A 27376-nucleotide genomic window follows, 5' to 3' on the forward strand; every position below is an offset into this window, starting at 1 on the left:
GGCATTCTTTCAGCCCTTTTTACTGGGAGAAATACCCAAACTTCCCCTTCCCTACACCAGTCTGAAGCTGTCTGTCCAAAGCCATGAGCCGACATCCCATCTCCTGCAGCTTTGATGAGTTCAGACATAATCGAGCCTGTCAAAGGAGGATGATTCACCTCATGCACTTCTAGGCATTGAGAACAATCTACTGGGAAATCTGGACTGATTCCAGAACTGATTTTCCAGCTGTATCACACTGGGAACAGGGATTTCTGAGGAAGTCAGTCCAAGGTGGAGACACCCAGCTTGGGATGTTGATTCATTTCCCTAAACTCAGATATCTGGTGCTGCTGGGGAGGCTGCAGAGGATCTGAGGCATCCCCATGGCTCTTACCAGCTGCTACAGGATCTGGAGAAGATTCACATCTGACTGGGAAGTGGGAAAAGCAGGTGGGAGCCAATGGGGCTTCTCAGATGGCTCCAAGTCAGTAATTCAAGCCAGCCAATACAATCAGGGCAGAGCTTTCTAAGCTTTTCATCAGCTTGGTCTACAACAGGCACCTCCATCTGCTCACCTGAGCAGCTCCAGTCTGGGCTGGCTCTCCAATGCATGCCCAGACACCCTGCTGCCATGTGGGCACCCACAAAAGCTGAATTTGGGAGGAAAATCTTTCCTCTAGCATTTTTGACACCTAATGTGCAACTTCCACTTGACTGACTAAACCGTGGCAACTCTCTGACTGCTTCTTTGAGGTGAACCATAAGTCCAAACCTCCCAAATATTAAATATTGTCTGTTTCAAAACTGAAAAAATTTTGGGCTCATCTTAATGTACTGTGAGGATGTTTTTTTGGAATATCATAAAGCTTTTACAGGATAAAATTTCCTGTTCTGCTCTAGCCTCAATTTTGCACAGCACTGAAGGAAAGCAGCAAGCTCAGTGAATTTTCAAATCTTTCTGGGTGTGTAATCACATTGTCCAGAACACAAATTTGCATTTTATAGTACACTATTTTAAAAGCTGAGCTGCTCCCAGCCAGGCATCCCTACCAGAAGTGGTGATGAACACAATGCTACTCAATCCCCATGAGGTACCAGATTTTGCTAAAAAAAGGGAAGAATAACCTGTGAGGAGCAGCCTTTCAGTAGCCTGAAAGCTTCATAGAAATCACTGAAGCCTTGTTAGTATCTGTTCAGTGATCCTGGTGTTCCTGTGTCTGTGGTAGATGGGTTAACTTGCTGTCTCAGATGGTTTTTAATACTTCAGGTTTTCCAGTTAGAGCAGAGCTGGGTTATTAAATGCATGTAATAGTCTTTATCAGGTTACTCATCCCCCACAGTGCCAGGCTTGCTCTGAATGATGACACAAGCAAAAAGCCTGGAAAATCCATCCATTTAAGCTTTAAAAATGCTGTGATCTCAGCTGCATCTATCCCATCCCATATTTGATACACATCCTGCTGGGTACTTACAAACTGCCAGTAACTGTCTGTAGTAGAGCTCAAAAATTATGGGTTGCCCCCAAAAAAAAAAACCCAAAAGTCCCTTTATAAGATCTTCAATGAGTGCTTCATGTCTGGGAGAGTTGTCCATTCACAATTTATGTGTTTCCTATGGGACTAAAAGCTGCTGCATTTAGTGGAAGACAGAGGAAACACCATTGTGGGTTCCTCAGGTGTGAAAGAATGGCTGTAGGGATGTTCTACTCCCTAGGAAACCACATTAAAAAAACCCTGATTTGAGTTTTTTTCCTAAGGCTCAGTGTGTGATTTCACTGAGTTTTCTCATCAGGAAGTATTTTTGAGGAAGAAGGAGAATAATAGGAACTAAAGGAACAGAGGTGATGTTTTTAGCAGCCACTGAGGGACCCATGCAAAATTCCTTCCCTGTCAGGGCTGGAATTGGATGCAGCCTTTGCACAGTTGTGCTGGATTTTAATGTTCTCAGAATAAGGAGAGGCTACAATTAACCCCAGTCCTTTATGAGGAAAGGAAATTGTGCAATGAATTTACTGCTTTAAGTGCACATAGAGATTTTGCAGTGAGATTTAGTAAATGTTGAGACTATTTCTCAATCTGATGTGAAAATCACTTGGTTTTGGTACACGGAAAGCATTAATAGCAGTTACTGGAATCTGAGCAAATGGCAGAAATATTACTTAAGGCTGCATTTTGATAGAGCCACAGGAAATGGAACCATGTGTCCTGACAAACCTGCATGGACTGAAAAATAAAGAGGAAAATTCTACTGGCTCTGGTAGCTTTATGCTGTACCCCTCAGTCCAGTTCCCACAATATTTGAGCAGCACAGTCTGTGTAACTTCAAAACCTCTGTACAACTAAAACCAGGTTTAAAAATCAAAATCAGCATCTTAAAAACACTCAGGATATGAGGGGCTGTTCCAAAGAAGAGTTTGCCTTCAAACAGAGTTTGAAGTTTGCCTTGCCTACAGAGTTGGTAAGGGTTGGACTTGGTGATCCCTATGGATCCCTTCCAAGCTGAGATATTTTGGGATTCTATTCTATGAAGTTTCTATCCCTTTGTCAGGGTTCTGTCTGTGAAGTTTGAAAAAGTTTGAAAGTTTGAAACAGCTGAGAGTTTTTCCTCTGTAACTTCCATTGATTTAAACAAACATAACCTTGAGGTCTAACCAAAAATGACACCTTGGTGTCACCCTGACACCACCATAAAATGTCCTGATTTTCAGTGATTTGGTCTCACAAATGTGGCAGCACTGGAGGGAAAAAGTGAAGCTTTAAAATTCAATCCATGCAAAGAACTTCAAGGGGGATGAGTTTTTTTCCTTTGTTTTTGCATGGGCATTTGACCTGGGCATGCAGTCACCTCCCCTGCCCTCATTTCCACAGAGCACAGTGCTTCACACAGCTCCTGGACTGGCTGTGTTGGCTGCAGTGAGAGAGGCTGTCAGGCCCCTCAGCTGAAGATTAAAAAATTATCAATTTCTCGAGGTCGGGATTGAAGGCACTGGAGACAGCATTCCATGTTCGGACTGGGGTGTTTATTATTTCTTATCAGTGAAACAGCCTCACAACCATGAGTTCGGCAGCTTTTCATTAGCAAGGCACAAAATGGCTCACTACCTCTTGTTACAAGGTCTTTTAAAACTAAACTGTCCAATTAAGAAAGGACACCTGGATTATTTTCCCTTTTAACCCAATAACTGATCCCTCGAAGCTCGCAATGCGGATTTTTCTGTCCAATCACAAAACATCACCCAAACCCATGGAGAAGAAGAAGAAGGAAGAAGAAGGTCAAGAACAACCTGTCTCCACCCTAAAACCTCCATCTTGCTTCATATTTATTTCTATATTCTAAAACCCCAAACTCAAGGTGTTCCACCCTGTGATATTACACACTTCTAACCAACTCCACACCCATAATCCCAGTGCTATCCACCAATTTTTAAAGTCTTCTCCACAGCCTCAGGTCAAATGCAGAGTTCTCTTGTGGGTCTGTGCCTTTCAGCACAGAAAGTTTAAAATTCTCAGCATCCAGCATTCCAACAAAAAAATCAGTAAATCAAAGAACCAACCGAAGATAATCAAGTTCAACCATTCACCACACACTGCCCAGCCCCCCACTAAACCATGTCCCCATCTACAGTTTGTGAGCACTTCCAGGGATGGGGATTCCACCACTTTGTTTGTCAGCCCATTTCAATGCCTGAACATCCTTTCAGTGAAGAAATTGTTCCAAATATCCAATCTAAACCTCCCCTGCTGCAATTTGTGGCCGTTTCCTCTTGTCCTATCACTTCTGACTTGGGGGCAGAGCCCAATCCCCCTCTTGGTGCCCCTTCCTGTCAGGGAGTTGTGCAGAGCCACAAGGTCCCCTCTTTTTCTCAAGGCTGAGCCCCTTTCCCAGCTCCCTCAGCTGCTCCTCATCAGATTTGTGCTCCAGACCCTTCCCCAAGCTCTGTTCCCTTCCCTCTTTCCAAGCCTTATACACAAATTATTGCAGAGAATCCACGGAGAAGCAGTTTAGATTAAAAGTTTGCATCTTTTTATGTTTTATTGCTTTTGAAAAGTTCTGAAGCTGTTTTGAATGAAGTATGTGTGCCACGGCTGGGCACAAGGGGCCGTTGGCACTTGACTCATTAATTTGTTTAGAGACTTTATGGGAAAAGAGTTACATTTTTTTGGACATAGAGAAACACTAGAGGGCAAAAATATGCAAATTTCATTTAATCCAAGTGGAAAAGAGCATCTCTGGACTTCCAAGAAAATTGACAATGAGCGGTTTCTGAGAATTTGAGGTGTTATGAAAACTGGCATAATGAAAAATCTGTATGCATTTATGTTGAATGCCACTTCAGAAGAGTGAATGCAGCTTGTGAACTTCTGTTTCAATGAGTGCAAAAAACAAGATGCTCCTCCAAATTTTTTCAGTCAACTTACAGATCACAAGACTGAATTTCATTTCAGATAATGCTGGATTTAAAAAAAAAAAAGGTTTAGGATGGCAATTTTTGGAACAAGGATAGACAGACTTTACAAGAGCATGTAGTGACAGGACAAGGGGGAATGGCTTCAAACTGAATGAGTGCAGGTTTAGATTGGATATTAAGAAGAAATTCTTCCCTGTGAAGGTGGCACAGGGCACAGAGGAGCTGTGGCTGCCCCTGGATCCCTGGAAGTGCCCAAGGCCAGGTTGGACAGGGCTTGGAGCAGCCTGGGATAGTGGAAGGTGTCCCTGCCCATGGCAGGGGTGGCACTGGATGAGATTTAATGTTCCTTCCAAGCCAGGCCATGCAGTGATTCTGTGAATGGTGTGAAACTGTGCTGGAGGAATGAATTCCCACACAACTCCTGCTGGACCATTTTCACTGCAGGTCAGTTTTTCCTTTCAGCTCTTTAGTGTGCACCTTCTGTCAGGGGAGTGTCACCGTTGGGTCAGGAATGGGAAGAAAGGCGACACTTGACCCCATCCATACATTGTCAGAGGCAAAAGGCTCCTTTATTACAATCTCACAATATTTATAACCAACACTGTTCACCCAGAACCTGACTGGTTCTTAATCAATACACCTCACATGATTGGCTAATTAAGGAAACACCCTTTGTTAGATGTCTTATGAGAAAACACCAGCTGCAAGATTGTTTTAATTCTTTCTCTCAGCCTTCTCAAAACTCCCCAGAACAATTCCTGGGAAGGTTTATCTGTTTCTCTCTCTGACCAAACTGTCAGTATCCACAGGGGTAGATGGGTACAGCACTCCCAGCATTTCTCCTCTACTTTTGACTCATTCCAGACAAAGCTTCCTTAAAGGAAGATGGATCTTCCATCCAGTCCCCTTACTGGTGTCGTGTCTACCTTTTAGCCAGACCTTCTTAACAGTGATGGTTTTCTCCTGAGACAAACTAAAAGTATTTCAGAGAGAGGCAAAGAGGGCATTTAAAGTGTTTCAAATTCCAAATTGGGCTGGCTGCACTCCTGCTACCTCAGCAGTGATGATGGAAACAAGAGGATAATGGAGGAATAAGAATCCCTGCTCCAGAGATCACGTATCCTTGTTATTAGGTGCTCCGTGCAATTTTCATCTACCACCAGATCCCTCAGAGAGTTCAGTGGTCCTTGCAAACCTTTCCAGCCCTGATGGGAGAGCCCAGCACAGCCATGCCAGAGCAGGAGCCTGGGAATGGAGGTGACAGTGTTTGAGAACAACCTGCATCTACAAAGGGATGGTGCTTGATGAGGGGCTGCTCGGGGAAGAGCAAGCTCCACTCTGAACATGAATGAAGGGAGCAAGGCAAAATCAAACAGGGAAGAAAAAATATGAGTGAGGATGTTAAAGGACTGGAAGAGAGTCTCAAAGGTGTTTTGAGTTCGCTGTCCTTGTTTGTGCTCAAAATGACTTGATAAGACCCTGACATAATTTCAAAACTGGATAAAGCCACTGTGCTGGATGTGCTTTGATCATGGCCTGGGACCAGAGGCCTTCTGATGTCCCTTCCTACCTTAATTATTCTATAATTCATGAGTTCTGTGTCCTTCGCTTCTATCCATATCCTGGATAGATACATAACCAGCCAGACCTGAGTCTGAAAACATCCTTTTAGAGCCTGAATTCTTAGCTCAGGACTCAGATCCAGTATTATCTGACCAATATCAATAATCTTCTATGAATTGACATTTAAAATGCAATTAGCTGTCTTGGAGAGAAAACATCATCAGAGAGGAATAGATCAGATGCCACTGTAAATTATTCTCACAACAAGGTGTGAGGCAAGAATAATTATGTTTAATTTTTTTTTCTGTTGACCCTTTAGCCAAGCATCATCTGTCTCTCAAAATCTATTAAGCTCAAAGTGGCTTCCTTTGATCTGATCATCCTGGGAGGCTGTTCATTAGAACTGCCAGCTCTGAGTCACCCCTGAAATGGTTACTCATCCCCTGCCCATCAGCCCAGGCAGGCTCCACATCATTCATCCCGAGCCCAAAGGACATGTGTTAATCATTCCTTAAAATCTCTGATTAAATATGAATATGGAAGCGGACTAGAGGGCTAAAGTTTAATTCCATCTGCCCTGAGGGTCCTTTCCCATCCCATTTTTCTCCTCATTACACCACTGCTGATGTGAGGGTGACTCCAGAGCACCCCACAACAAAACCACAGGGGCTTGGGGTGGGCTGGGTACCCCTGGCCTCCCTCTGCTGTGGGTAGTGCTGGTCCTTTTTGGCCCAGAAGAAAGGAGCAGCATTTGTTTCCACACAAAAAAAATGTGTGGCAAATCTGTATGACTAGTCAGAATTGTTGCAGCTTCTTGAACTGTTATTTATTATAACAAATTGCACTGCTGTGGCCTTACAAATAAACTTTGACATCCCAGGCTGGCAGGTGCTGTGAAAATACCCCCAGATTGTAAAGAATTGCTGCCAAAGACCCTGAGGGAAAAAAAAAAAAAATAAAAAAAAGGGATTGCAGACCAGTTAAGCAGGATAATTTTTGAGGCAGAAAAAGCCCCATAACAAAGTTACATAAATAGTGATGTGAGGTGGGGAACCTGCTGAAACAAAACCCAACATTCTACCCAAGCTTTGTTTTTGTTTCCTTTGAGCCTCGCAGGTTGTTTTGACTACATCCCTTCCTGACCTCAGGAGGGTTGAATACTGATAATGGCATCTTCATGAGGATGTTCAGTTCAATATTTTGTGTGATGGTAACATGAGCACCCTTGGCCTGAGGGGTTGGGTCTCTGCAAAGCCAGCAGAGCAGGACACAGGTGCAGCTGCTCAGTGATGTGGTTGATCTACAAAACATGGATAAAGACACTCCTGTCTCTCTGGGAGCATCAGAACTCCTCACCTGGAGATCCAAGGGGTCTCCGTGCTTAGGCCACTCTGTTTCTTTGCTTCAAATCATTCTGTGCTTGATCCTTCCAAGGACCTGGAGAGGTTTGACCAACAGCTGCCTCACAGCATTTCCTATTAAATACAGCATTTGCTATCCTTCCTCCTTGAGGAACACCCTGAACATTTGGAAAACTTTTAAAGTACCATTTAAGGCATTGCCTTACATTTATTTAAGTTCTGTTAAGTAATGGATTTTCCCCCCCTCAAATCTTAAACACCTAATACATGCACATAACCAGGTGAGCTTATCACCTTCAGCTTCATGTATGGGCAGTGATTCACACAAATGAGACCTATTTTAGCTGTCCCTTTTTGATGAGGGCTTGCCAATACCTTAGGCCTTATTAAGTCTCTACAGGGAGAGGCCAGAACTTCAAAAATCTCCTTTTTTCTGTGAATTTCACTGCAGAGTCAGGTGCAGTGAGACCAGTGCCTCGAAATTTAAAGATCCATTTTGCTGAACTGGACATTGATTGAAAGCCCCTCTTGTTCATCTGTGGCTTGCAAAAAGATCCATTCAATCTTCATCAGCCTTCCACAATTTATTAAATTGGGCAGAATTAAACTCCAAAGTTACTCTCCTGTCACCCCAACTGCAGCCCAAGGATCTGAACCACAGCAAAAAATGTGTTTAAATGTAGGTGGAAGTTCTTGAATTCAGCACTGCAACCTGTTTTCAGGGGAAAAAAAAAAAATCAGTCTTTTTTAAAGCCCATCGAGATCCATGTAAATCTTAATTAATTAATTTGCCTTCTTATCAGGATTTCTGGGAATAAAGAGTGGCATTTGAGCAGAGCAAGAACTTAATCAGTCACAGACTACTGAACTTCATGAATATACAGATTGGATATTAGGAAGAAATTCTTCCCTGTGAGGGTGGGGATGCCCTGGCACAGGGCACAGAGCAGCTGTGGCTGCCCCTGGATCCCTGGAATTGTCCAGGTCCAGGCTGGATGGGGCTTGGAGCAGCCTGGGACAGTGAGAGGTGTCCCTGCCATGGCAGGGCAGTGGAATGAGATGGTTTTTAAGGTCCCTTCCAACCCAAACCATTCTGATATTCTGTGATTATTCTACAGAGAGTGGTTTTTTGTGTGGTTTGTTTTGTTTGTTTGTTTTGTTTGGGGTTTTTTTGTTTGATTGGTTGGATTTTTTTGTGGGTTTTTTTTTTTTTTTTTTTTGGTTCAGATTGGTATTAAATGTGTGAGGTGGTATTTTTGTTTGGATTTAGATGTTTATTAGTTCTTATTTATATTATAGTTTTATAAGTTGTGAGTTCTGTAGCACTTTAATAAATTAGAAATGGAGTTGTATATTTTTATGAGTTTTTTTAAGAAATTATATTTAAATTATTTTTATTTTTAACTTAATAAGTAATTACTCATGGTTTGTAATGTGGATTTTTAAATTTAATTAATACAATTAATTAAATAAAAATAATTAATTATTAATTAATTTTATTTATATAATACTGTTTAAACTCATGAAGAAGGTGAAGAAGAAGGATTAGTTTCTGTTCCAAAACTTTTATTTTGTTTTTTATATATATATATATATATATATTTATTGTTTTATATATATATATGTTATTGTATTTTAAAATTTTAAACTTGAAGTTTTTTATTATGTGATATTATATACTTTTATTTAAACTACACACTTATAATTTTAGTTGTATTATTTAATTTTGGAAGTTTTCTCTACGGCTCTAGGTTAAATGTAGTTTTCTTTGGGGGTTAGTGTTTGTTAGTACAGAAAGGTTAAAATTTTTAGCAGTCAGGGTTCTAACAAGAGAGCACCTGCTGTCCTTCTGGCTCTCACTTGTGACACTTCCAGGTGAGCGATGTCACCTGGGGACAGAGGGTGGTGACATCCCAATAGCCTTAATTCCACCTTCCATTTCCTTGGCAGCTCATTTATTCCTACTCTTCTTACCAGACACCTACATAGCTATTCTATTTTTCTTATTATTTATATATATTTATATTTTTATATATTTATATTTTGTTCTGTGTAAGTGGATCAAAACTTCTTCCTCTCTGCTAATGACACACGCCATTTCTTACAAAATCTGAATTTTAGTGTTACTCAAGGCTCTTTTCTCAGCTCATTTCTAGTTGAAATGCAGTTTCTTGCAATTTCTTGCAAGTGCAATTTCTTGCAGTTTATGGCTGCAAGAAATTAGCCAGCAGCCAGTGTCTGGCACAGGTAATAGCAGCACAAAGTTGATGTCTATTTTGTCAACAGAAAAACTTCTCCAAATGTTTTCATCCTTCTCTCCATCTCTTTCATTCTGCTGTGAAGGAGGGGGAAGAGGGGTTTTGAACAATATTTTTTATTTAATATGATCTAAATGTTCGACAAGGCCCCTGGTTAGGTGATCCAGTCAGAAGAGAAAAAGTCACCAAATTATTTCCTTTCACCCCATTATCCAAATCCTTTTTCTTGACTGTTCCAAAGCAGTGCCCACACTCTGTAGGCACAAATAATGTTGGCAAACCAGATTTGACCACAGCTCAGAAACTGGGATTATTCACTGTACACAAAGCAGAAAGAGCTGAAAAGGGTGATTCTGAAAGAGGACCTCTTTGCAAGAAAAAGACAGACCAGGGGTCAACACAGGCACCCAGCTCTGTGCTCAGAGCAGGGGAAATTTTGGTCCTCTCAAGCAACTAAAGTTCCACAGGGGTGAGGCTGATAATTTGTGTTCCCAGGAATCCTTGTGGAGCTCTAACCACTGATGACAGCCCGGAGCATCCTTGGGCTGTTACATTCCAGTGCTGGCAATTTCAGGTCATAAATGTGCTAATGCTGACTCTGGGACATGGTCTTGACTCTAGAAATGCTTAATAAATAGAGGGGGGCTGCTCTTGCAGAGATTAACAACCATGTTTGATAGTTGATATTTTGCATTCTCTTTTTTCTTTAACTCTTCCACTGTGCTATAGCTTTTTTTTGATGTCTTTTAACACATTACTACAGCAGCCACAGCCAGTTTTTTTTAATTTTCTTACTAAAGTTAACCTAGCATTTTGTTTCTGAGTTCAAGTACAAGATATAAATTTGACCTTAACCTTTTCTGCTTGCATTCTGGTCACATACTAATTGCAGTTAATTATTCTGTCATTAAAAAATGCTTTGCCCTCACCCTTGAAAGTGCAGAGCCCATTTCCATGTGCCCAGTCCATTAGGAATGGCTCCAGCTGAACAAGAAGAGAGCATTTTTGTTTTTTTTTTTTTTAATCCTCTCTCAAACCATACCACAAAAGCCAACTGCTTGTTTAGACTCACGTCTTTATCTCCAGGTGGCTCTTTTTGACTTGGTTGGCTTGAAGCACAAATGATAAATCTAATCTGGCTTCTCTGGCTGAGTAAGTATCTCTTCACACTGGTTCCTCAGAAAAAAAGAAAACCACAAAACTTCGCTGCAGAAGAAAGGAGGAAAATTTGCTCTAACAGTGTCTCAGCATTTGGTGACAACTGGGGAGAAAGGAGCATTCGAGAATCAACATCCCTCTGCATCTCAGGTCTTCAGGGGACAATTTCCCATGACAGTGGTCTGACACTTGATGTGATACTCAAACCACTTGTCTGAGGTGCCCAGCAGTCAGTTAGGCTGGGTTGGTACCCAGAGGAGCAAAGGCTGCTTCATTCCACGTGTCTGAGTGCCATCCTCAGGGGAATTGTCTCTGTTTGTCCACTGTCTGTATTGGAAGCATAAATAATGGATCCAGGAACTGGATGGGGCTTGGAGCAGCCTGGTCCAGTGGAAGGTGTCCCTGTCCAAGGCAGGGGGCTGGAATGAGATGAACTTTAAGGTCTCTTCCAGCCCAAACCATTCAGTGATTCTGTGATAATTGGCCACGATTAGGTGTGAGTAGTTCAGGGGAGGTGTCTCCCCCCTTGCATGGACTCTGGCAGTGGATTTGCCTTTGGGTGTGCATTATATCCTCCCTCAAATCCAGAATCAGTGGCAAGAATCCCTCTGACTGTGGCACGTGGATTTTTCTTTGGGTGTGCATTATATCCTCCCTCAAATCCAGAATCAGGGGCAAGGATCCCTCGGCCACTGCAGGTGGAACCATGATAGGTTTACAAATAGTGAATTCCCAGAAAAGTACAACACCATGGCACAGCTTTCCGGTGCTTCTCCTGTTTTCCCAGGAGGGTTCAGTGAGTCAGGGAGGTCGGTTTGGGGAGAAGGGGGTGATGGTCAGCAGTCCAGGCTGCTGCAGTTTGTGACTGAGTCCATCCTGACTCTGCTATTTCATATAACTGTGCCATTCAACTCATTTTATAACCTGACCAACCCCCATCATGAAACTGGTGGAGAGGTGTAGAAGCTACTGCTCCATAATGAGAGGCTCTTCCAGAAATCCTCTGCACTGTTGTTTAACCACATTGTTATTCTCATTCTCATCTCCAAATCATTCATGCTCTTCCTGGCAGTGCTGTCTTTTATTCCCCTTTCATTGGGTGTTCTCTCTTCTCTTTCTCCACTTCTATTCCCTCATATTCTCTGTTTCATTAGGTTCTGTCTGACCCCTACTAAGTGTAAAAAACATTATTATTTATGTTGAAACAAATCACTGATTTAAAATGAGAAGAATCCCAGTATGACTTTCTCCTCACCTTACCTTAGAAATCTGCAGCTGCTTGTTTTAAATCACAGAATCACAGCATCAGTTAGGTTGGAAAAGACTTCTGAGATCACCGAGTCCAAGCTATGACCTAAAACCACCATGTCAACCATGGCAGTAGCACAGATCACAGCTAGCTGAGAAAACAACCAAAGAAAGAAGTCCTCTGCTCTGATTTGCCCAATCTCTGCCTCTAGAAAGGCTCTGATAGAAAAGCCACATTTCCAGATTCAGGATTCCCCTGAAAAGGCACCAAAGAAGAAATTGCAAAACTGTTTTCCAGGCTGGTACTCATAAACCTCAGTGGAGTGTATTCCATGGACAAAGCTGTGGTGAGAGGGGATTGTTTGCTGCCAGACCACAGTTTCTCAGTAGCAGTGCTGCAGCCCAGGGCTCTGAAAGCCCACCCAGAAATGGAAAAATTGAAACTAGCCAAGAGAAGGAGAGCAGTTTCCCCTTTTCTGTCTCCTCCTTGTGAACTCTTCTACGTTTTATCCATCAGGCCTTCACCCTGTTCATCTGGGACACCTAGAACTGACAGGGTGTGGTTTGGGTTGGAAACACCTCCAGTCCTGGAGCTCTTCCACTCATCTGAGCACCCTTAGACAGGACATTTGAGCTGCTCTGAAGTGGGGCTGGAGGCTGTGTGTGTTCCTTGTGTTTTCAGTAGACCTCACAGAGCCCCTGCAGACAATCCCCAAGTTTTCAAAGAAATGAAGAAAAGCAGTGATTCTTCATCTTTGGGCGAATTTTTTTTTTTTACTCCACCTTCCCTGCAGCACTAGTGGTGGTGACAGACACGCCCAGGGTGGCTTTGATTGATCTCACCCAGGTGCTGAGAGCTGAGAACCTGTGCCAGCATGGACTTCACAGGATCTCAAAGCTCCTCCTTGTGCAGTTGCCGTGGCAGCTGATGCCTTTGAGATTTCCTCCAAACAGCATCTGCTGATAATACCCAAAGTTCCCCTTGTCCGTGGTAAAACGGGGCTTTAAAACAATCCTTTACTTTTGGGGGCTGCAGTGAAGATAAATACATTATAAAGACAAAAAAATATCCATAGTTAGATATCAATATTGTCTGATTTTACCTAAATTTATAATCCAGACATCTTAAATAGAGCTTGTTGTCTAGACTCATTTTATAACCAATTAAAGGAAATAGGTATTTTTCATCTGACCACAAATATCTGACCTGTTTTGGACACCTGCTTTAGAAGGAGATGAATCATCCCCTTTGACCACTCTGACTGGTTCCCTCTTGGTCAGGAGGTGATCTATAGGTCAGTGGTTGCAATGTCTATATTACATTATTTATAACCCCTCTTTGTAAAAAAAAAAAATATATATGGTTTTGGTAAAGGAGACCCTGGCTTGATATAGAAGTTTTATGTAACAATGCTTCTTTCAAAGTTCACCAGATTCCAGGCTGGCAGCAGAACGTCAGCATCCTTTCCAAGTGTCATGAACACATCAGGCTTTGGACTCTCCAGGAAGCTGGGCCCAGATTCCTCTCACCTAATTTTGTAGTCTTATTTATCTCCCTGGATTAGGGGTTTGAATTGTTTTACTCTCTACAGTAAGCAGATATCAACAAGAATATCCAGAAATTGGTCCCAAATGTTTCATGCTAGGTTCTGACTTTGAGTCTTCTCTGCCAGTGATTTGCCAGGGATTTGGTTTATTTTAGGAGTATTTCAAGCCTTCCCTCCCACTGTGTTTGAGGTTTAGGGTTCCTTTCCCCTGTTCTTCTCTTGCTTATATATGTATATATTTGAGCCAGAGTTCCTGGGCTCTCTCTATGCTCCATACAAAAAAAAAAAAAACAAAAAAACAAAACAAAACAAAACAAAACAAAACAAACAAAAAAAAAAACCAAAAACCACTAAAATTCAATTTTTATCTGACCTATTGGTCAGAACCTGCTTGAGGATGGCCTTCTGCTGATGTGGAGCAACTTTCACTGCCTGCTCGAGGTGCTCACAGGGGCTGGCTCAGGTGTGCCAGAGCTTGGTTACATCCCCTGTGCTTCTTCACATACAAGGGCAGCAGGGGCCCCTGGGATGGGGCTCTCCAAGAATTCCATCAGGTGTTGGACAGACCTTGGATGCACCATCCATCAGGCCCACCCATCCTGAGGGCTCGAATCAGTTTTGAATGTTTAGGCCTGTTTGAAATGCTCTGGGACCAGAGATGAGACATGAGATGTGTAAAATGTTTTTTCCCTGAGTCAAGTACTCAAGAGAATATCAGTGAATTAGGAGCTCCCATTCAGGCATCAGTCCCTGAGATGCCTTGAGAGGCTGACCAAGAACAGAGGCTAGACAGCATTAAAGGAATAAAGTAGGGATTTATTAAAAGGCCTTCAAAGGATACAGCTTGGGCATGCAAGAGCCTGGCCGTGGCTCTATCCAAGATGGACCACAAGTCATGAATTTTCACACTTTTATAAGTTTTGGTCCATTTCCATATTGGGGTTAATTGTCCAATTACAGCTTCAGGTTATCCTCCCAGATTGCTCTCCTCAATTCACTGTTGTTTGTACTTTTTGAGCCTGAAGCTGCATCGGTGTCCTTGGTTCTCAGGCTGGAAAAGGATTGCTTTGTGTGACTGAACTGTGAGGAGAACTTGCTAACACTTTATATGAAGTTCAGAGTTACATACCAATGCAGCACAGAATCTGGAAAATACGAAAGCTGAAACTTAAAGCATCATTCCCCCCCTTTAGAGGCTTAAGGCATCACCTGTGACAATAATGTCTCAGCACTGCCCAGCATCCCTTCACAGAGGACACCTGAAATTCTCCCTTCACGTTCTCCCCCGTGTTTCTCCCCAGGTCCGTTCTGCTGCCAGGAAGAGGTGGCACCGCTGGCAGGACCACCACTCTCTGCGGGTGCGTGTGGCGCGAGCCATGTCCATCCCCACGTCGCCCACACGGATCAGCTTCCACAGCATCAAACAGACCGCGGCCGTGTGACCGCCCCCGCGGACACCGCCCGCCACCACCGCCGCCCCGTGGCCTTCAGAGCTCTCCTGTCTTCACTCCCACCCCGGAGCCCCTTCCTGCAAGCTCTCCTCCATCTCTTTCCAGCGAGGGGCCCATCCTGTTCCGGCGGGCTCTCATCTCCCACATCCGTGATGCTGCTTTGAGGCAACCAGGGAAAAGCCTCTTGGAGCTGGTGGTGGTAAAACAGATTCAAAGAAGGAACAGGTTCAGCCCTGACTGCATCCTGTGGAACTTCACAATGCAAAGTCTAAAACAGCACACTGGCAGGAATAATCAAATTTTTTTTCCTCCTTCCTTTTACTTTCTTTTTTTGTTTTTATTCCCCCTTTCGTATTGCGGTGAACAAAGACTATTTTGAACACGCTGCCCATCTCACCCTGTACATTGATTCCCAATGATTTCAACAGTTTTGGTGTATAATAGCCCATCCCTTTCTTGTTTTCTTTGTAAAAAGTTTCTTCTCTGCAGAACTGTCATTTGGGAACTTGTGGCAGCAAGAAAAAGAGCGTCTCAAAGGCGGTGTGAAAAGCCTGAATTTATCTGCCTTCCCCATTTCTCTCTTGGACAGACTGGGAATTGCCAGGGCATCACTGGACTGTTCCACACAGGGCACTTTGCCTGGCGAGCACCATGCCCTGATGTTACACAGATTTTCAAAGGACAGGAGTAGCTCTAAGTAGCTCTACAAAATACTCTCATTCCTCTTAGCCCCACGCTTCCAGCACAGTGTAAGTGGAAAACCTTTGGAAAGTGGTTTGTTTTCAGCTCAGAGCATCGGGGTGGGGAAGGACAGCTCTTCTGGGTTTAAAAAACACAAAAGGGAAGCATTGTAAAGATAATAAGGATGAGAAGACGATGTTTGTGTTCCAAGAATAATGCTACGTGCTGCACAAAGGTATCTATTGAGCATTTTGAACTAGAGCAGTTGTATCTACCAGGCTTTTTATGTGATGTTCAAGAATACTGTATATTTTCAATAATAAACACTACTCTGGGTTGGTTTCAATAAAACCAGGCATGGTTTTCTTTAACTCTGCAAAGGAAGAGGACACCTGTCTAAAGAGTGGTTTTGCAGCTAAGATCAGGGAAGGAAATCCTGTTTGACAGTGAGCCAAGAAGAACAACCTCGTGATAAAATCCTAACAAGGGGGCATTTAAATGCAAGAAGAATTGCCTCCCTTCTCAGCTCATGGTCTTACAGTGGATCCCTGCCCCTCTGCACTCTCTCCACTGGGCTTTGCCACAGCAGTAAGAAAAATGTTGTGTTATACATTTTCCATCACCTGCATCTCAACAGAGCTGGAGTAATTTGTTCTTTCCACTTTTATCAAGGTTACTCTGAATTTTTTTCAGGTGTTTTATAGGACTTATCAGCACGAGCTTGATTTAAACCTCCAGATTTATGTTTCTCTAGTTTTCAGGGGCTGGAAAATCTCTTGGAAAACACTGTTATAAATCCCCTGCTTATGGGGGGGGGGGAGGTTGGGGGATGTCTGTCCTAACTGCTTGGTCATATTTAACTTTGAGCTTGCTGGCAATGAACAGCAAATTTAAATAAACAACATTTTGTAACTTTTCCCTCTCCTAACTCATTTGGATTCATGTGCCTCAAAGAGATAACAGAGGGAGGAAGGAGATTTGAGTGCCTGATGAGAGAGGACCAGGTCAGTGCTTTTACTCATCACAGTAGCAATGCACAGCCGCTGGCATCTTGTGTTTGGAGGGAGGGACACATCTACAGGTTAGAAACATGCACAGTGATTTGCTCTGTGTTTGCTCTGGCTCTGGGCCATGCTGGGGTGAAAAAAGGGATTTGCAATGCAGCAGATTCTGTCAGAAATTGCAGGTTATTTGTGCTGCCAGGAGTGAACTAATGGTTAACTCTGGGGTCCTTTAGAGCTTTGAGTTTACCTCGGTGAACCACTGGAATATATCAGTGCCAGGGCACCCACTTTGTGCCAGTGTTCTGGGCTATTGCTGCAATGCCCCTAGTTTCACTTACAATAATATTCCCTGAACATTTAAGCCAATAAACAGGTGAAGACAGTTAAATTTGGTTTGTGTCTTAGTAAGTCAGGTGGCTGATCTCCCACTGCACTTGGTACCTACCCAAGGAAATTGTGCAGCTTGAAGAAAATAAAAATAACCTTTTAGACTCTGCAAGCTCTCACCCCCAGGACTTTGGAAGAAGTTCACAGTTCACTTTCCTGACAGCAATTGTGCTGCTCCTGTCTCTGCTGCACTGTCTGGTCCCAGAGGTGGAGAGCTAACATCTGTCACCAACAGCATTTGGCACATCCAAGCTGGATGACAAAATGTTCACCTTTCCTGGGAACAGCAGCCAAAGTAGCTGCTGATGCCATCCCAAGGCATGGGGATGCTCAGAAACGGATTCATCTGAGTTTAGCTCTTTGGAAATCAGCCCAGGAGAAAAACACCTGGGAGCAAAACAGATAAGCAAGAACTTCCATTTTCCCTGGGTAGCCCTTGATAAAAATGCTGGAGGTGAGCCACACACCCTCATGTCAAGAAAACAAACAAATATTTCTGAACTTGCACTGAGTGATGTTGATCTTGCCTTTTAACAGTGAATTAATGGTTTGGTGATTATCCAGGATACCTGTGAGCAGAGCTGCTGACATGTTCCCCAGATGTCTTGGGCAGCAAAGGGGACTTCCTTGGCCATGTGTGCCCTCTCCTAAAGGTGAGGACTTGGCTGAGGAGCAGCAGTGTGGAAAAGCACCCAGGGAGCTCATGGATGCTGAAATCAACCCAAACCAGGCATGTGACCTGGCAGCAAAGCTCTGGGATGTTTTGAAGGAAATGATTATTCCCTTCTACTTTGCACTCCTTAGACCACAGCCAGGCGCTGTGCCAAGTTTGGTACAGGAGATATTAATAAACTACAGGGAAAGGGACACCAAAATGCTCAGGTCTAGAGCACTCTCCATGTGCAGAGATGCAAGAGGACCTGATTCAGAACAAAGAAAGGATTTTGGATGGAGCTAACAGCAGCCTGCCAGTACCTCAAGGTTGCTGACAGACCCAAGCCCTTCACAGCAGTTTGAGGCAGGCAAACTGTAACAAAAAAGGGCCAAATAAGATGGAGAAAGGATAAAGTCTTTCTTCATAAAGACAGTTAAGCAGTGGGAGAGGTTTCCCTTCAGAGATTTTTCAAGACCCAATTGGATAAAGCCCTGAGCAACATCCTGAGGCTGCTGTGAGTAGGGGGTTTGGACTGGAGACTTCCTGAGGTGCCTTACAACCTGGATTATGCCATCATCCTAGAACTAATGTTGTCAGTCATGCCTCTAAGACAAGGGAAGAAGGAGCATGATCAAGGTTTGGCTGCTGCCTTTTTTCCATGTGCACCTCAGGGGTTTTGGTAACATGCTCATGTCTCCTCTCTTCAAAAGAAGCTTCTTCCTTTGCTGTCTCTTGGCAGGAAGGCAAAGATGAATAAAGTCACACTCGTTAGGGAAAACTCTCCTCTTTACTTTGTGATGTCTTTTAAAGCCATGTGTCTCTTTCAACAAAATAATAATTTATGGCACAAATCTGGGATGATTCAGATGTAGCTTTTGGATCAGCAGGAACAATCTCAGCTCATCTGAATGCCAGGAAAATGGTGGTGGATCTGTTGGACTGAGAGCATCTGTGCACGTGTGTGTCTGTGTGTGTTTATGCACACGTGTGTCCATGGCCCCCTGTGCATTTGAAGGAAATGGATCAAATTACTCTGGATTTATAGCTTATGGTGCCGGAGGAAAAGAAAGCTGCTCGTGTTCAGTGAGTCATTGTGGAAATGAACAACTAGGAGCACTCAAGTGCTTGAAACAAGACTCTCCAAAGCTCTTCCAGGAAAATGTTTGCGGTGCTGAGCTCTGCAGATCACGCCTGTGCCAACTGGCATGGGGCACAAGTGTAAGCTGACTTTGGATCTGGGCTAATTGCTTCCCTCTGACACTATTTAAATCTTTTTCCCCCCTCCTCCTTTGCAATAAATGCCCAGTTCCAGCTTGCAGTGGAGCCAGCTGTGCTGGGATGCAGTGGTTGGGGATGGGTTTGGGTTACATCACTGTGCCTGTACAGGACAGCCAGGGGCCTGGGGCCTGAGCACGGGGTGTGGAATCCACAGCTCCAGCTTCCAGCAGAGCATCACACCCCTGGGGATGTGCTCTGCAGTGAGAGACGGTCGTGTGCTCAAGGAAATGGCTCTGGGGTGGAAAATGTGTTTTGAGTGCTGAGATGGAGTCACTCAGGACAGCGTGGGGAAGGAGGCTGGGCAAAGAGGAGTTGTGAAGGGACAGAGCCATGCTCTGACCACCCTGGTCTCTGGTCACACTCATTGTTTCATTGGTACCTACTCCTGCAGACAGCCACCACAAGGCTCTTCTCTTAGTCCATGGGGAGAAAAAAAGCAATTTTGGGATTACAGTCCTCTGAGTACTGGGTATCCCTACATTGTAGGTTCATTAGTGTGAAAGTTTCACATAAATCCTTCAAATTTTCATAGATTAATTCACTTTATTCCTTTTCTCATGTATGCCTTCCACAGAGCTGGAAGAAGCATCTCAGGAGAAACTTTTGGAAAAGAGATAATATCTATAAATTTACTGGTGGTAAAATGTCTAGTAAAAACAAAAACCTGGATCACCTGGACAATCCTGTTGGGTTCTACATTGTTTTCTTAAGTTTCTCCACTTGCTAATTAGTGCAGGAGAAAGCAAATCCTTCTGACTGGGGTAATTACCACAGATCAGTGCTATAGAGACCTTGTGCTCTGAGGGGCCAAAGCTTTAAAGAAGAACTCCTCCAACTTTAATGAGTTTCCCAGATGCTAACGAGCCAGCCAGCCTCCAGGAGGGCTGTGTGTGCTCAGCACCGTCCAAAGGCTGTGACATGACCCTCCTGACTCATCTCCCCTCTGCACTCAAGGGCTGCAAGGGCTCGTGTCAGAGGCTGAACCAATTAATTGCTCTCTGCTGATTGGCACGTGTCAAACGGGTGGTTCAGTCTGCTGAGGTGGCAAAATGACAAATTGCAACGCTGCTGGCACGGGCACAGCGAGCAGCACCAGCACTCTGCAGAGGGGGGGGTGTCCTCAGGGTCCAGCAGGGTTGTGTTCATCACTGACACAGTGCTAATGAGCTGCCCCATGCAGGCTGAGCAGGGAATAGTGGTTAACCTGGCTCATCCCAACCCTGGCTGGCCACAGCCAGCCTAAAAGTGCACTTCCACAGGAGAAACCCTGCGTGTCTTGCCCAGGCTTTGGTGGTTGACTCATTTTGACCTTTGCTGGTTGCTGACTTTGAGCCCAGCAGTTCAGCCAGAGGCCAATGGATCAGCAGTGGCAGTCCAGGGATCCTGGCTCAGCAGGGATCCCCTCCACGGGGAAAACAGGGATTGCTGCTTCCTAGCAGGACAGAAAAGCTGGCTCTGAGTGCAACAAAGCAGTGCAGGCCACGAGGGCAGCCCCTGTCCAGCAACCAGGCAGGGACTGGCCTCAGTTTTGTAAATCACAGGATAATTTGGGTTGGAAGGGACCTTTAAAGGTGATTTGGTCCAGCCCCCTGCACTGAGCAGGAACAGCTTCAACCAGGTCCGGTTGGTCAGAGCCCTGAGCAGGTACCTGTGCTTCAGAAAGGCCATCAAGTCTAAGGATCAAAGAATCCTTCTCTTTAACAAAGGGATTGTGTTCGGGATACAGAAAGACGGGGTCGACTGATGAGGCATTTAAAAGATTATTGCAAAATCAGTCTCATGGAAGGGTGAGACTGTAAGGTTGTTACATCCAAAGCCATCACATCAGAAGCCCTTATAATTCTAGTTACAATGTCTTTTATAAATTTCTTATCCAATCAGCTACTTCCACAAAGCTCATCAGCATCTTCATAACCAATTGCTAATTGCTACATTTTACATGATTTACTGCAATGTGTCTTTTTCTATCCAATCATAACCCTACAGAAACTTATTGCTGTATCTTCTACTTTTTACCAACTCTACAAATTCTATTATTAGACAAAGTCTATATATAACTAACTATAACTAACTAACTAACTAACTAACTATATATAGTTCTATAGTTCAATGGAAGTATAATTAACAGTTATAAATAATTAATTTATAGTTCTAGAGAAGTATAATTAAATATTATCTTGCTTAATCTATTTATTTTCTTGTATGAGGCATATTTCTACTTGCTTAAAACATATTTCTGCTTAAACTACAAATCTTTATTCTTATTTCATGTTTGTTTCACTATTCTATTCTAAAGCTCCAAGCCTTCTCCAAGGTCTTAGGTCAAACACTGTATCCATCTCTATCTCTGAGCTTGTATGTTCAAAGCCTTGGGAGCTCTCTGTGCTTGCATTTCCCACAGGATTGTATAAGATATATTTTTATATATTTATATATATATATAATATATGTTTTTATATCTATATTATAATAATATATTTTTTTTATTTGTTTTATTTTGGAGAAAAAAACCCCGAACACAAATCACAGAATCATAGACTTACCCCTTTGGGGTGCACACATCCCTCAGTTCCTGTCCACAGAGCATCTCACACAGTGTGAGCTCTTTCTGCAATGTGCAACACCAAAATGCATAAGCCCCCATAACAAACTGACAGGTTTGCACAACTCAATCCACATCTGAAACCTGCTGTACCTGTGGATTTCTGCTGAAAATATGTCAGATTCAACTGACTTTATAAATACGCTCACACGTGCTTGTGTGTTTTTCAGTGTATATGAACTTGTTCGACATATTTCTGACAGATCTTCTGCAAATATCACAGATCCATCAAACCACAGAATGGTGTGGATTGGAAGGGACCTCATAAATCATCTCATTCCAACCCCTGCCATGGGTAGGACACCTTCCACCAGAAGGAAAATATTCAGTCGTGGGTTTGGAGTAGGAGAGTGATGATTTCACTGGTCCTGGGCTACATCCTGTGCATGAAGGTGCATTGTCTGCACAAAGTAGCTCAACACAAGCATCCACTAAGTTTGCTTGAAGGTTTTGGTTCAGCTTTGCTGATGGGCATTTTCTCCTTTTTAATAAAGTTACTCATTTTGCATGTTTTACACACTCATTGAGAAAAAATCTGCACCCAGCAATATTCCTCCACATTTGTGCTGTGCTCCAGGCTGACCTTCACCTGTTTACAGCAGCTGCCCCTCTCATCCTCATGGTTTTCCCCTTCTTGGTGTGCACAGCCTTTCAATGTGTGCACATACTTGCTTTGCTCAGCACTGACAAGCATTGGGAAGTTGCTTGCAAAGCAAAAAAAAAAGAGAAGAAGTTGCAGAAAAATATTTTCTCAAAGCTGCCAACACCATAAATCTTCAGGAACCATGCAGTTCCCTCTCCTGCTGAACTCATAAAGGCAGGGATGTAAAACCAAACAGCTCCAATCTGCAGCTTCTCCAACTCACTGTGCTCCCAGGGATTGGGAGAAAAGCCCTGAGCCTGTGCAGCCCCACAGCTCATCGTGTGCCTCCTTCCATAAATCAGCCATTCCCACAGGTTCTGCAGTGACAGGAGCTCCCAGCCACGAGATGTTTGTGGTTCACGCGGGACAGGCTCCATGTGAAATGATTGCAGCAGCCCCATCTGCAGCACGGAGCTGAAATGCTGGGCAGTCAGAGCCAATTAAAAACCAAATCCATCAGAGCTACTGCTCCCTAGTTCAGCAAGTGAGGATCACATTGCTTCCCCCTGTCACTTACACATCAGCATCTTTTTGGGTGGTGTTATTCATCAGTTGTTCAGAAATGAATCAACAACCTGAACAATCAAACTGTCTCAGCTCGGTTATTTTACTGCTCACAGACAGTTTTATTGGCACAACAGCGTGTGTACCCACTGGAGTAGGCACATAGATCCCATCTGTGTCACTGCTGAAATCGTGATATTTTGTTTGCCAGAACCAGATTAACATCTGCATCTCGAATCACATGGAAGACTGTCTTAGGTTGAAAGATATTAGTGGGCATGTGTATTCTATTGCCATCTGTCAGAGGGGGGCAGTTCTCTGCTGTTCATTGGGTATTTTTCTTTATCTCTCCCACAGCCAATCCTCCCTCCAGGAGATCTCTTCTGTCCATGGCCACTGAGTGTCCCTGCATGGCTGAGAAAATTCCATCATCCCATGGGGAGATGCTGCGCCCAGGGGAGGAGCCAAGCATTCCTACCTGGATACAATCTGACTCCTGCAACACCACAGCAGCCTTTGCCCACTGCATTCCCAGAGGAGCAGCTTTCTGCCCCACTGCATTCCCAGAGGAAGCCCAGGCCCATCTCCAGCAGCCCTGGAGCTTCAGAGGAAAACTCCAGCCTTGTCCAGGATCCTGCTCCAGCAGAAGCACAGCTGGCACTGCAGGAGGGCTGAGCCACCATGGAATGGGACTGTGCCACCACCCTGACCCACAGGCTGCCAGGGCCTGCTCTGAGTCTGGCAGTGAGTTTTGTTTTCTTTTTTGTACTATTACGTTTGTATTTTTAATTTTCCTAATAAAGACCTGTTATTCCTACTCCCATACCTTTGCCTGAGAGCCCCTTCATTTCAAAATGATATCAATTCAGAGGGAGGGGGTTTACATTTTCCATTTCAAGGGAGGCTTTTGCCTTCCTTAGCAGACACCTGTCTTTTCAAACCAAGACGAAGACTTACCTCAAACCCTGCAGAGATGATACCAAATGTGTAGCTGTTGCCACACAGGGAGCATTTGGTGTGTGGGATTCAAAACAGGCTTTCAAAAGGTGGAGGTTTCCCAAATATCTTTTTGCTTTATGACAGCTCCACAGGATTCCTGGCCCACCTCTGTCCCAAGCTAAGGAGAAATCTCAAATCTGCTGCAGGAGAAGGTACCAACACCTCAATTCCTGCCCCTCTCCAAGGGCAGGTGAAGCTTCCACCTCTCCATCAGGATTCACCTCACTGAGAAGGACATGCAGGATGAGGTATCCCCATGTGTGTTTTCTACATCTTCTATTTTCTGGTAGGATTAAGCTGAGAGGGGTGAAAAAAAAATAGAGACAGCAAAAGCTATAAAATAATTGTAACTCACAAAAAGTGCCAAGGAAAACATTCCTAAGTCACAGAGCAGTTTTTCACAGCAGAACTGCTGGTCTTGGCTGGAGAGCTGAAGGAAGAAAAGTCCACCAAAAGCAACTCTGAGGCTTTCCTGACTCAGCTTTGGGACTGGGATGTGCCATAACCCCTGGAGCAGGCACGTGGCTGGTAGGCAGCTGGAAGGAAGTCCCTGCTGTGGAGATAGAGATGGGAGCAGGCAGTGCTCCCATCCCCAGCAGTCCTGGCATAGCTCAGCCCTGTGAGCAATCTGTGGGTAGGGGATGGCTCCTGTCTGCCCAGCCAGGGTAACCAGCAGAGCTTGCACACGTGGAAAACCTCTCCCGTGAGGAAAGAGTGGGAGAATTGTTCAGCCTGGACAAGAGAAGTCTCTGGAAAAACCTCACTGCAGCCTTTCAGCACCGAAAGGGGCTACAAGAATCCCAGAGAGGGACTTCTGGCAAGGGCAGGTAGTGACAGAAGGAGAGGGAATGGCTTCACACTGTCAGAGGACAGGGTTAGATGGGACATTGGGAAGAAATCCTTCTCTGCGTGGGTGGTGATGCCCAGAGAAGCTGTGGCTGCCCCTGGATCCCTGGAAGTGTCCAAGGCCAGGTTGGATGGGGCTTGGAGCACCCTGGGATGGTGGAAGGTGTCCCTGCCCATGGCAGAGAATTGGAAATGTTTTCATAATACTCTTTTTTAATACCCTTTAATAATGCCTTTTACATATGAGATCCCCTGGCCCACCAGAGAATTTTGACCATTTTTCCACATGTTGCAGAAGAGATCTTGCAGTTTCCAGTGAATTTAATTGCCTCCTTCATGAACAAGAAGGTGAACAAAGCAGGGTTTCACATGGTGCCAAACATGATTTATCTCCAGTCTTCTGTTGTGGTTTATTAGCTAATTCATACACAGCTTGGATCAAGAGTCATTATGAGCTCGTGTTTTTCCAGCACAAATTCACTGTAAGTAAAGAAAAATTAGCTGCTCACATTAGTGCTCAGCATAAAATTAAAAGGGAATTATTCAAGGTTTGACATGAATTAGTAAATGCACAGGCAGTGGCGTTTTAAAGTCAGACATGGGAAAGTTAAAAACCTTTCTTCTTCCTTTTTCCCTGATGCACATTTTATTTGTAGTGTTTTGGAGAAATCAGTGAGTTTAACTGACTCGTGTCCATTTCATACTTGTCTAATTTCACAACAACAGTCAGGAGCTTTCAGCAGGTGCCCAAGTCTGAGATGGAAAAGATCTAGGATCCTCACATCCCAGCTTTTTCCAGATTTTTTTTCCTTTCTCTACTGATCAGGAATATATGATTAATCATATCTATATAACTGATCCATCAACAGGTTTTTCAGACTCTAATAATCTACCCACAGAAGCTCAAGGCCAGGTTGGACAGGGCTTGGAGCACCCTGGAATAGTGGAAGGTGTCCCTGCCCATGGCAGGGGTGGAAGTGGGTGAGCTTTGAGGTCCCTCCCAACCCAAACCATTCCATGATTCCTGACAGTGATGAAAGAGGCATTAATTGAAATTACATTTTCCACACTTGTTTTCTTTGTGCTGTTCCTGGCAGAGGGGGTGTGCAGGTAGCAACGGTTGATTTTTAGGCAGCCTCTAAGCTCATCCATATCCCCAAGGCTGGGAGCAGCCTCGGTGAGAATTGTGGAGACCTAAGATCTTGCAGAAAGTTCATGCCAGGGTTTTAACAAGCTCCCAGCAATGTTTGGTCTTCCAGAAAACTGTACCCTTATTATGGAAGGTTCTCCTTTGCCAAAAGTTAACCCCTGGATGAGATCTCAGACATTTTCCTCCAGCCCTTGTTCTTAGCACATGGGAGAGATCAGAAACGTGGACACTTTGAGATAAAAGCTATGAATCTTCTCAAGCAGATTTTATTCAGACCTTTCCACTCTCAGGCACCACTTTGTGGCTGAACCAGACCAAACCCAAATCATTCCAGGCTGATGGCAGAATCATTCCTGCTGCCAGAAAGGGTGGATTTCACTCTCAGCCACATCAGCAGGGAGAAAGCAAAACCTAAAATCCTTTCCCTCCCCATGGCTACAGCAGCTCTGTCTGTCAGGAGTTCACTGGAAATCTGTCATTGCATCATAGCACAAGTGAACTTCACCAGGACTGTCTCAAAGGGAGGGAAAAAGTGGAAGAAAACATTTTGAAAAATGTTCATGAACTCATTGGGAAAAGAAATTTCATTTTGATGTTAGTCTTCTAAACTTTTATCACTTTTATCTTCTAAACTTTTAACACTGTTATAATTTTTAATGAATATTAATCCAGACTTTGCAACCAAGAATTATTTTCAAGATGAAATAAAAAAAAAACCATGCAAAAATGGGCAATGTCAGGAATGTTACAACAAATTAACTTTTGGTATTCATAGCCTTTATCCCTTGAGAGTTTACAAAACTAATGAGTTCCATTAGTCAACTCTTCTTCCAAGTGTTTGCTACTTTCTAGAGTTTGATCAGAAAATTCAAGGTCTCCTTTCTAATTCATGGTTACTCTGTAATTTAGCCCTGTCTTAATTTAAACCTCAGCCAGGAGAATCTGGTTAAGGTTGAAATAAAACCCTAAATAAACATGAAGTGCAGATCTTGCTGTCTTAATTCAAAAAGTCTTAGTGCACCAAATGCCTGAATTTCCTCTTTCTTTTTGTCCTTTATAGATAGAATAAACTAAAATCAGTCACTTTAACCCCATTTGGTGTTATTTTTGGGCATGACTTTGCCCTGTAGATAACAAACTGCAGCAGCTGCTCAAGGTACAATGAGGACACATCCTCTGGTGGTGAATAAAAGGATCCATCCCAGCTCATGTGGGATGTCCAGGATGTAGGAATGAGCCCTTGAGCTTCTCAGTCAGTAAAATGGAGAGGAACAGGCACTCAACTCACCCGTCCTCTCACGGGAATAGGTGAGATGAATTCCCCTTTTATTTCCCCTTTTATTTTATACATATGCTGAATTCCCTCAGCGCTGAATTGTATAAATGTGCTGAATTCCCTCAGCACAGAAATTATCCACATTCTGAACCTGCTTAAATCTACCTGGATTGTTTCAGTGGGACTTCACTTTTATTTTGGTCTAATGTGATGATGAATCACATCTATTGTTTTCCATGGAGCCCCTTTTGGATCCTGAGTGGTGTTAAGTGGGAGGAGAAAACTGCTAATGATATCATTATCATCCTTTTAGGGGAAATCAGCTCCTGAATCAGACTGTCACTACAGTATTCATTTTGCCAGCTTGAACATTGC

General features: G+C 43.7%; 1 protein-coding gene across 2 annotated transcripts in view; it reads left to right on the forward strand.

The window, feature by feature from the left end:
- The window catches only part of CRHR2 (corticotropin releasing hormone receptor 2), a 146898-nt gene extending 130325 nt beyond the window's left edge, over nucleotides 1–16573 (forward strand). For both annotated transcript variants that reach the window (XM_053976122.1, XM_053976129.1), the window contains one exon: nucleotides 14827–16573. In XM_053976122.1, the coding sequence (XP_053832097.1) occupies nucleotides 14827–14967 (141 nt within the window). In that variant the 3' untranslated portion in view covers nucleotides 14968–16573. The remainder of the gene's footprint in view (nucleotides 1–14826) is intronic.
- Nucleotides 16574–27376: the final 10803 nt, after the last annotated feature.

The sequence above is a fragment of the Vidua macroura genome, chromosome 1 (assembly GCF_024509145.1).
Source record: "Vidua macroura isolate BioBank_ID:100142 chromosome 1, ASM2450914v1, whole genome shotgun sequence".
In the NCBI taxonomy this organism is placed as follows: Eukaryota; Metazoa; Chordata; class Aves; order Passeriformes; family Viduidae; genus Vidua; species Vidua macroura.